Source organism: Antennarius striatus, chromosome 5 (genome assembly GCF_040054535.1).
Source record: "Antennarius striatus isolate MH-2024 chromosome 5, ASM4005453v1, whole genome shotgun sequence".
Taxonomy (NCBI): domain Eukaryota; kingdom Metazoa; phylum Chordata; class Actinopteri; order Lophiiformes; family Antennariidae; genus Antennarius; species Antennarius striatus.
Genome location: NC_090780.1, coordinates 16636106 through 16646834, shown reverse-complemented (window position 1 = coordinate 16646834; position 10729 = coordinate 16636106). Strand labels below are relative to the sequence as shown.

General features: G+C 39.1%; 2 protein-coding genes across 7 annotated transcripts; one reads left to right on the top strand and one right to left on the bottom strand.

Annotated features, from left to right (window-relative positions):
• Positions 1-154: 154 nt before the first annotated feature.
• On the top strand, positions 155-4265 carry sys1 (SYS1 golgi trafficking protein). Of its 6 annotated transcripts, none has more exons than XM_068316341.1 (4): positions 155-191; positions 2511-2683; positions 2769-2836; positions 3682-4265. In XM_068316341.1, the coding sequence occupies exons 2-4, from the start codon at positions 2522-2524 to the stop codon at positions 3920-3922; spliced, it is 471 nt and encodes a 156-aa protein (XP_068172442.1). In that variant the 5' UTR covers positions 155-191; positions 2511-2521; the 3' UTR covers positions 3923-4265. The 6 variants fall into 6 exon arrangements, with proteins under 6 accessions (XP_068172442.1, XP_068172437.1, XP_068172441.1 ...); XM_068316336.1 differs by lacking the exon at positions 155-191 and adding an exon at positions 239-513; XM_068316340.1 differs by lacking the exon at positions 155-191 and adding an exon at positions 1662-1825 and having other exon boundaries at positions 3682-4264.
• Positions 4266-6227: 1962 nt separating this feature from the next.
• Positions 6228-10411, bottom strand: LOC137595959 (neuritin-like). Its single transcript, XM_068316342.1, has 3 exons — positions 10143-10411; positions 9002-9155; positions 6228-8279 (listed from the first exon to the last, which is right to left on the bottom strand). Exons 1-3 carry the CDS (start codon positions 10192-10194, stop codon positions 8045-8047), a joined length of 441 nt encoding a protein of 146 aa, XP_068172443.1. The 5' UTR covers positions 10195-10411; the 3' UTR covers positions 6228-8044.
• Between the last annotated feature and the right edge of the window lie 318 nt (positions 10412-10729).

Here is a 10729-nt window from a genome sequence, read left to right as displayed (position 1 = left end):
CTGCTGCTGAGGTGGTGAGGGTGGTGGGTGATAGGGGGTGCTGCGGGAGGGGGGGCGTCGTTCAGGTCGTTGGCGCTCTGCACCCCTCCCACCTCTGTTCTGGTCCCGGCTTTGTGCCCAGTGATATTTCTCACACCTTCCCAGACGTCCCTCATGCTGTTGGTGCTCAGCTGCTGCTCCACCTTCCTCCTGTAAGAGTCTTTGGCCTCCTTTATGCAGTGTCTGACCTCCCTCTGTGATTCTCTCATCTCCTCCTCATCCTTCATCCTGAAAGCCTTCTTTTTCCTGTTGAGGACATCCTTGACGTCTTGTGTTATCCATGGCTTGTTATTTGGATAGCACCGAACTGTCTTGGTGGGGGCGACCACATCTACACAGAAGCTGATATAGTCTGTGAGACAGTGGGTCATCCCATCGATGTCCTCGCCATGTCCACCCAGCAGTACGTCCCAGTCCGTGGTGTTGTAGCAGTCTCTGAGAGCCTCATCTGCTTCAGGAGTCCATCTCCTGATGGTGCGTGTATAGAGACTGCCTATCTTTGGACCAGGGGAGTGTACTGGGTCTGGACGTACACCAGGTTGTGGTCTGACTTGCCCAGTGGAGGCAGGGAGGTGACTCTGTATGCCTCCCTAACATTGGTGTACAGTAGGTCGCTCGTTCTGTTCTTCCTTGTGTGGCAGTTAACAACCTGGTGGAAAGCAGCCAAGTCAGGCCATTTCTCATTCTCGTTTGCAGAGGAGACGTAGATCATTTGTGCTTATGACTATTGCATTTCTTTTCATACCTTATCATTGTTTAATAACTTCCAAATAATTATATGCATGTCTGTTGGTTGATAGAAATATGTATTTTTCATAGTTTAGAGGGTTTTTTTTTTTTTTTACAAGGCTAGAACAGATTAAAATTATTTCAGTTATGGGTTCTCCCACCTCCAAAAACATGTGCTTCAGGTGAATTTGCGACTATGAAATTGACTTTAGGTGTGAGTGTGTGCCTGAGTGTTTGTCTTTGTCTATGGCATCGGCCCGAAGTGTCCCCTGTCCCCGCCCCCAGTCGGCCGGGATAGGCTCCAGCACCCCACGACCCACGACAGCGAACAGAAGCGGATACAGAAAATAGATGGATGGATTGATGGATGGATAGATAAACTGGGAAATTTTGTTTGAGATACGAGTAGTTTTACTTACAATTAAACCCGTACCTCATGGCACTAATGCAGACCTGGGCAAATTGTGGCCTGCGGGCCACATACAGGCCCGCATTGGCCTCATGTGGGCCAGTCAGGGCCCACATGAGGCCAATCATAAATTACGTAAACATGCAAAGTATGCAAATTACATAAATTAAACACTACAATTTCAAATAGCCTAATATAAATATTTACAATGTGTTTTTTCATTACCAAATATTAAAAATAGTTAATTTCGTGCATTTTACAATGGAAGAAAGAATAGAAGTACGTTCAAATTATTGTTGGTGTGGCCCTATGACACATGTAAGGTTTCTCAGATGGCCCCTTGGAAAAATGAATTGTCCACACCTGCGCTAATGTACTGTATTCTGATGTGAATATGTAATTCTTTTAACCACCAGGGGGCGCAGCCTAAGCGCATCGTGCCTAAACAAAATCACATGGTTGATGACGTACTTCCGATATGGGATACCGTTACGTCTCGCTTCCGGGTCATTTGTTGTGATTCTTCCTTAGCGAATATAGACAACAAACTGATTGAAGCCTGTCGGCTGTAACGCTTGCAAATGAAGTAAAGGATTACATAGTCGTGGAAGGGGTTAACAAGAGACTTCAAAATATATCATACTCAGTGTAAGGTTTGTATCTGTCGTCTTTTTAATTATTGAAACTCTTGACATGCTGTTCCCAAAAACACACAACAGACACTAAAACATTAGCTTCTCTTCCTTTTTTTTTAAACATTACCGTTTAACGAGATAGTGAGTTCAATGTCGTGTTTTCATACACCCGAATGTCTGTTAATTTTAAATAAACTCCTGTTTAGTAGCGTGGGACCTAGCCAAACAAGTGCTGACGGGCTTTTACTAGATAGCGTTTACGTTAGGTTAGGCTAACAAACTGAACAGCTGGTTGCGGGCTCGTTAGCCTCGTCATGGTTAAAGTGTAAGGAAGGATGTCTGAAAACAGCTGACAGGGGGCATCATAAATACATAACGTGTCAGTGCGTGACTTAAGGTATTGTCTCTTGGCTATGTCTGTAACTACAGACACAAACCACATGACTCATTGTTATAAAAGGGTTTTATGTCTGTATTTATATGTATATATATATATTATAAGTATTCACCATTTAGAAAAGACAAGCAACTGCATCTGTTAACAATCATGGGCATTTTAAAGTAATTTAATAGGCTCAATAAATAAATAAATGCCACCTATGTTTCAGATTTTGAGGTCACCCACAGGCCACGCTGGATGGACCACCTGGCAATAGTTGGGGACTGCTGTTAACATTCTTTTATCCTTTATGTGTAAGATTGGCCCAAAATGGCTAGTCACTTCCGTAGCTACATCTGGGACCCAGTCCTCATCTTGAGTCAGATTGTGTTGATGCAGTGCATCTACTACAGTTTCCTGGGCCTGTGGCTGGCTGGAGTGGACAGTCTTGTTCAAAGTAATCGTTCACTAGACCAGATCTTCAGCTACGAAGTAAGTGATGAGCTGTGTTACCTGTGTTTGTGGCACATTTGTACAAATTTTGAATGGTATTTCAATTTTTAATCTACTTGGGCAGATACTTGGTTTTGCAACAATGCAGGGCAGACTCTCAATGATGGCATTCATCTTGAACTCTCTTACCTGGTAAGTAATTTGTCATATTTGTATGTGTACATGCAAAGAAAACAGAGTGGTGACATCTCTTCCTGATTTTTTTTTTTTAAAGAAACTGATAGAAGGCTGGGATTGAAAGAGGCCTGTTTATGGAGAGGAATGCCACAATTTCTAACTTGCATCATGTTTAATTGCAATAAAAAGTTTTCTTTTCTACCCTTAGTTTATATTTCAGGCTTTGGGCCTTTACTGTGATTTGCTTCATGGTGATTTCTACTTTTAAGAAATGCCACAGTCTCTAATATTATATCTGCTGGTTTTGAATTTGCTGTGGAATGATTGAATTTTAATGAGTCTGTAATAAAATAAAAATGTGATATTCCATTATAATTTTTCTTTTTTACCCGAAACCATGAATTGAAAAGGGAATATTTTCATTGCTATGTCTGCCTATTGCTCACAGTATTTTTTTATACCACATATCTCACAGATTACTGACTTGTGTCGCCAACACTAGCAGACAAATCACCATATATAAAAGTTGGGCCTTTTTGGTGCTTGAAATTTTTACCTTTTCTGAGTTTTTGTTTGTTCCATTAAAAAATGGTATTTTGTCTAATAGATGCCCGTTGGTCTGTGGGTTTTCTGAGCTGTTAGTGCTAACATGTCATCATAAAAATAAACCCATTAGTAGGAATAAACACTGATAATGGTGATATTTCTTTGCTGAAAATGCAATTTTTTAAAATTTATTTTGCAGATGAAACATAAGTACAGCTGTCACATCTTTGCATGGGTGCTTTTGTATATGCATACATAATAAGACATAAATGAGCAGGTGTGATAACAAATCTATTGTCTCTTTGTTCTTGCAGTGCACTTGGTCTGTGGCTCTTCATCCGTCGTGGGAAACAGTGCCTGGACTTCACAGTCACAGTGCACTTCTTCCACATGATCGGCTGCTGGATCTATAATGCTCATCTGCCAGCTGCCCTGTCCTGGTGGCTTGTCAATGTAGCATGCATGGCACTGATGGCTGTAATTGGAGAATACTTGTGCATGCAGACTGAACTCAGGGCTATTCCAGTCAGTAGTGGACCCAAATCTAACCTGTGAACTTCAGTCAACAGCCTGCTAAAAATCTGTGGATGGTTAACTCCGGAGGAATGTACTAAGAGAAGGTTTTTCATTGCAACGGAAAAAAGAGGATGAACCTCCATTTGTGAAAATGGTGGATTATAATCCACTCTTTTCTCAAACGATTAACAAGATGAATTGATCTACCTGTATTTATTCATGTTTTGATGCTTATTAATATTAACATAATCAACAGTTTACACTTTTTGTTTTAAAATTCACAGAAACTTTTTTGAATGTTCAGATTTATCTCACTTGTTTTTTTACATTTCCACCTTAAAACTACAAATTTTCACGCAGGAATACTGTAGATTAATTATGTACTATAGTCGATTTTGTAAATCAACTTCTCTGAGAGTGTTTTATAGTTTATATTCTAAATATATTGGTCAGATTATAAAGTATAAAATCAAGACTTATTTTTATCTGTGTGGATTTCATTTGTGCATACTGTCTCACACTGCTCGATAAGTAGTGTTTTGTACAATTAGTATTATTGTCTTTTTATTGTGATACATGGATCAAGCAGTGTTGCCACTGTGGAAGAATGTTTCTGACTACAGGCCGTGTCTGCATTTCTCAAAGCGTAATTGACAAAACTGAAAGGTTTTTTTTTTAGCTTATTTATCTTAAAATTTTAAATCCTTGTCAAAATTAAAGAATTTACTTCATTTCAGTTTTACAGGTCATGTTAACATAATGAATACATCTTCATCCTCTGCAGGATGATGTAGACTATGAAGTGTATCATTTTGAAATCAGTCTTCATACATAATTACTGTATGTCACAGGACCTTTAATCTAAATGTTTGACAGGAAGTAAACTGTTAGATGAGAAGATCAATACGTAAAATAGGAACCTATACTAGGAGGAGGTCGTTTGCCTAGACTGGAACCTTTGAACTAAATTGGAGAGCAGTCTTCTTTTCCTGGGATTGACCACTAGGAGAAACATCTAGTCACCTGTCTTTCTTTTTCTTTCTTTTTCTTTTTTTTGCACTGATTGGACATGGTGGACTTCATATTTTGGTAAAATTAGCTTTAGAGGTGTTGGTGGGTGTAATTTGTTACCGTTGGACTGAGCTAAGCTACACACTTCCAGTGTTTCCACCCTCTATGCTAAGAAAAACTAAATGAATTGTCTCCTGGTAGTAGCACAGACTTTAGGGAGAAAGCAAATTCTAATGTGTCCCAATAATAAAGTTGGCCTCCTGTAATTATGTTCAGACTCTTCAGCCAGAGTCATATTCTGTAATATAGCAATGCCATGTTTCATCAGTGTAATGCTCTATGCTCATGTTTTCCACATGTTTAGCAGCCAACTTAGATTATTGAGAAAGTAAGGATAACAAGCTAATTGCAATCCTTAAACTGCTGACTGCACTTTTCAAATATGGAAGCAGTGAACACATTTTTTCTTCTGAAGATTGAAATGTAGGTTCTTGGGACCATCATCCACCTACTATTGTGCAATGTAAGTACCTTTGTAAGTGTGCTGCTTATTAAAACACTACCTGCACATGTGGAAATAATGTGAAACTATCAGGAAATGGAGAAAAAATTAGCAGTCATGCATTGGACATTAAATGTAGGTCTTCCAATGAATTCACCTGGAATTCTCTGGGTGGAGAGAAGCAGATGGACTTACTAATGAGTTGAGGGGTGCTGGTTGTGAAAGTCATTAACATTTTGCTCTAGGGGCACCTAGAAACTCCTGTAGTAAATGAGGATATCATTGTTGCAAAGAAGAAATACTCCATGTGGACCAGGATGACTGTATGTGTCTTGGAAGCATTTTCTTCCTAATGAAACCCACATTTAAGTTTAAAACTTTTGAGAGCAAATTACTTTCATATACTAGAACAATACATGAATGGAAATGATCAGATGTTCATGGCAGGAATTGGTGTCTCAAAGACTGAAAAACTATGTAACCCACATTTTTTTGGTCGATTCATACCAAACATTCACAGCATCTTCAGACATTTTTGAACAATCTAATAATAGATAAAGTGCTAATATGTTAGTGAGTCAAGGAAATTCCTGCCAGCTGAGACTACAGTGGGATGGCAGCCACTGATTGAAATAGTTATGACTTCAAGACCCAGATAATACTAAGTGGATGGCTTACTTGTACTCAGATATTATACTTCATCATTTTCTTTGTTATTTTATCTTCTTTACCTTTTTTCATCTTCTTCTTGAGCAATCCCCATCTCTGTAGCAGCAGCATTGCCACCAGACCTTTCTGCTGATGCACACATACAGGCAGATGCTATGCTTTAAGCATGGTGCTTTATTATTACAAACACAATACCATATACTGGTTTGTCAATACTGTAGTGTACTTTTCAATCAAATACACACATACTCAACCTGTTTTTACATTCAGATGTTATGTCAATGTTTAAACTGTCATCATAATTTAACAATATTACAATAATTTTCATGCTTTCTTCAGCAGCATAGGAACTGATAAGAGTCCTCTCTCTTGAGAAGTGATAGTACATCTTGTTCATGCTTTGCAGACATTGCAACTGTTTTTGTATTCTTACTACCATAGACTCAAAGAATGGCATGATGCTGCAACTTGTGAAACATTAAATAATATAAACAACTGGAACAAACATGCTAAGGGTCATGGGGGTGACTATTTGATGAATTTTGAGTAAAATGATACTGATACATTGTGGAATTATGACTTAACTTCATGCACAGATCAAAATCACTGTCCACTTTATCCAATGTATAATCAACACTGTTGAAACACTGTCACTAAAGTTATCATGCATTTGTGAGTAAAGAGGTGAGACTATTCAGCACAACAAAAATCATTCAGATTTTTTAAATGCTTATTTTTACCATGAGTGCTAGAAAAAATATGCAAATGAAAATAAAACAAACTGATGCTATTGCTTGTTTTTTCAGTTACTCTGAGCAGGTGACTATTGCAAGTAACATTTTAATGAAGGAAAACTGAACATAAATTGACTCACATCAGGGAGATTATAATGTCATCCCACACAGTTTGTAATGTTTTATTTATCAGAAGAGTGAATAATACAGACTATAACTCCTGTGAGCTTATCTCTGCTGATGATATTCATGAATGGCTGCTTTTGAAGCCTTGGATAACATTTACAGAAAAAATGACCTCATTTTAGGGGAATTCCACCTATAAACATCTGAACATTGTTAAGTCACAACCTTGGTGTAATTACATTTATCAGATTAATGTCAGGATTGTCTTTTTATAAGCCATGTGTCCACAAAATGTATTGACCTATACATAGACACATTACATAAAGTGAGTTTTAAATTGATGAGATATTGCTGCTTTTTGGTGAATTGCTCCTTTGAATGGTTTCTTGTGCTATGATAGTACTTTGTGTCACAAAGTCAAAAATATTTTAATGTTTAAGATAAAGTAAAGCACTGGTTTGCTGTCATGCAGAGAAGTATTTATGACAACTGCTCACCAATCAACGTTCTATATTTCATTTCTTTAATCAGGATAACATAATCATGAAAATTTATAGTGTTATGTGGAATAGTGTGCAAAAGCATTTCTAAACCATACTGGATACATGCTAAGTAGAAGCTAACTGGCTGCTGAAAGTATCATATCGATACTCGGCAAACCCAACAATATAATGCATGCTAAAAGGAGTGCACACAATGTATCAACTCCTCTCTGTCTTATATTCAAACTGCAGTTCAGCTGCTTTTATGGATCTACTCACAAAAACTGTAGCAAAATTTATAGCTTCAATTGCAGACATCTTCGATTAAGTCATATTGGATGTAATTGGCATTTTGTTGCAAACCTTCCTAACAAGGTGCATGACATCTGTTGAATACTTGGGAGTCCTTGCTTTTTTAGCCTGGACTGATTAGTTGGCAGGAATGTCTACTCTTGACATAAGAGAGGATCAAACAGAAACATTTCTCATCACAGCAAACATCGATGGGCTCGTCACAGACCTCCATGTCAAAATAATCTTTATTGAAATATTCGCTGTTCTAAAATCCTTGGCTATAAATTTTGGCTTTAAATTTGTCCCCAGGTGGCCTGACCCCTCCCAATTTTCTCAACCTCATCTATACAGGGGACCAGTCATGTCCAGTCATGATCAGCATGCCCACCACCGGCAGGACGAGGGCAGCAAGAGGTGCTTTTGTGTTTGGAGAGGAGCTGGGGCTGCATAGGTCAAACAGACTTCCCTGAAAACGCATTTTCCTGGAATCCTGTCTGAGGGTCTCCCAGATAGAGCTGACTTCCTCCTGACAGTGGGACAGGGCTGTGAGGGCACATGTGTGGAAAGTTTCCCAGTGGCTGTAGCAAATAAAGATTGACAAATCAGCACTACTTCTGCCATTTAACACTGAGATCATCTTAGTTACAGCATGCAGAGGGGCACAGGCTGACACAGATTGATTCATTTGCCAACAATCTATCACTCAGATGGCTAAACTGGCTTGAAGTCAGTCAAAGCATGCTTTAATTACCATGGCAACTGCATCATAGAATGAAACAGTAGCACAGATGATACTGCAACTGTGCGATACTAAACAAGAGGCAAATGTGTACATTTCTGTCTTCAATACAGAGTGGGTTGTATTGTGCATGCAGAAACAATGACAAAATACATCCCTTGGATTTTATTACTGCTGCAGCAAAGTCATAAATTATTTAGAACAATGGCTCAGTGTCTCAGCGCTATTAATTTGTCTTTTCTTCTTTTGTGATTATATGGCATCAGGTCTTTTTCTCTGGAGCAACTTTTACCATCGGATATATTGTTCTTACTCCACAGTTCTGTAATATGTCATTCATTCACTCATTCATCCTCTCATTCATTCATTGACTCACTCATTCATTCATTCAGTGCTTCATACACGCTGAAAAGTTCTTTTGTACAGTGCTGCAGATTATGAACATAAGCTAAAAGTTTTAATTCAAGTTATTCCTTTCTCTTTAAAATCTGTTTGAGTAAAATGAAAACATGACCCATGCACCGAGCTGACACCTTCTTTCACTGATAAAGTTATTGTCACCTGCATACAGCCATCACTCCCCTCTCGCTGGTCACATTCTCCTGGTAGTTGTCCATGCTCTCTCCAAGCTTCAGCACACAATCAGAGAAGTCCTTATAAACGTTCTCACACCTCACATCTACAGCGTCTTCGGACAAGGTTGGGGAGAGGAATACTGCAAGACAGACAGTAATTTATTTGACTAGACCTTATCAACCTTGTGAAACTATTATCCTCAAAAGGTCAAGAGATGAGAAATGAATCAGTAGGAATTATCTGATCCCTCATGTTGGTTTGTTTGTCCACAAAACATCTCAAAGAGATCACATTTTGTCTCCACTCTCTCACTTTTTTCATTGCCAGAGTTCAACATTTTGTTAATGCCATTAATGATAGTAAAAGGCAAATTAAATTAAAAAGGCCATTGTTTCACCACTATGCAGAAGTGTAACTAGCTTCAATCTGAATATGGATCTCTGAGATTACAGCATATCTTTGAAGGAGTGCAACATTTTTACATAGTACGGTAATCCTTAGACTTTATTGGAGTTTATAATGTGTTATATTATTGAGAATGCATCACAGTGGTTCCTCTTTTTCCACCATATTTCCACTTTCTTTAACTTCATTTGTTCACAAATACGCAACTCGTTCACAAAGAAATACGCTTCATTCATCATTATGTTTGATTACGTTGTTTTCTAAATCCGTATCTCTATAAAGTACTGTATCATTAAAATTCCGGTGAATACAAACATTTTGTTATCCTGTCATCTGCACCGCTGCAGTCGTGCATTCCTTCCACATGGGGTGCAGTAGTCTTTTAAGCGTTATTTTCAAATTACTATTTATATCTTATATCGTTAAGCATGCATAAAAGATCACGCAAAATACGCATTAACAACAAATATTAGTAAAAGTGACATTCAAAACGTATACTATGATTCTGGAGTTGTATCTAAGGATTGTGCGTTCACAATGTCTCGCACAGATCACCGAAAGATGGGTGGACTGCCAACTGTCGGCCAGGTCTCATCAGCAGCGAGGATGAGGATGAGGATAGATGATACGAGATGACATTATAAAGGATCCAGTACAGCATCCTGATTGATTTATAGCTCAGATAAACCAACGGGGGGGGGGGGGGGGACACATATCTTACCCAGAGCAAATGCAAGAATCCATCCGATCTTGATCGACGTGGAAAATCCCATGTCATCCCATTTCAAGTCAGGAGCAGGAGGTTTGAAGCCTTCATGGATGGGAATGAAGGAGAGGAGCGGAGTCACGTGGAGTTTATTAGCTGCCCATTATTCACGCGAGTCGGTGACGAACCGGCGACAAACACTCGGTGTGTGTGTGTGTGTGTGTGTGTGTGTGTGTCTGTGTGTGTGCGTGCGCGTCTTCAGCTGCTTCGACAGATCGCTCACGTTACTGCCCCCTGGCGCGCACTGAGCTCATCCTATCGCCCCCTCCGCTGCACCGGACAGCCCCCACCTCCCACGGGAGGAACCGCCGTGGAACCTCTCCGTACTTATTTCATTGTTTGGGTGTTCCTTCCTGTTATTAGTGGATCCCACTGCCTCACTTTTCTTCAGTTCACTGCACCTGCTATTCACTGTACAAATAAATGAATGATATGTCAATTTTAATAGAAACAGAAATGAGTACAGTGCTACAGTAGATAGCATCGCACCAAGAAGGTCCTGGGTTCGAATCCCCCTGAGGATTCGTGGATCAATTAAAGAA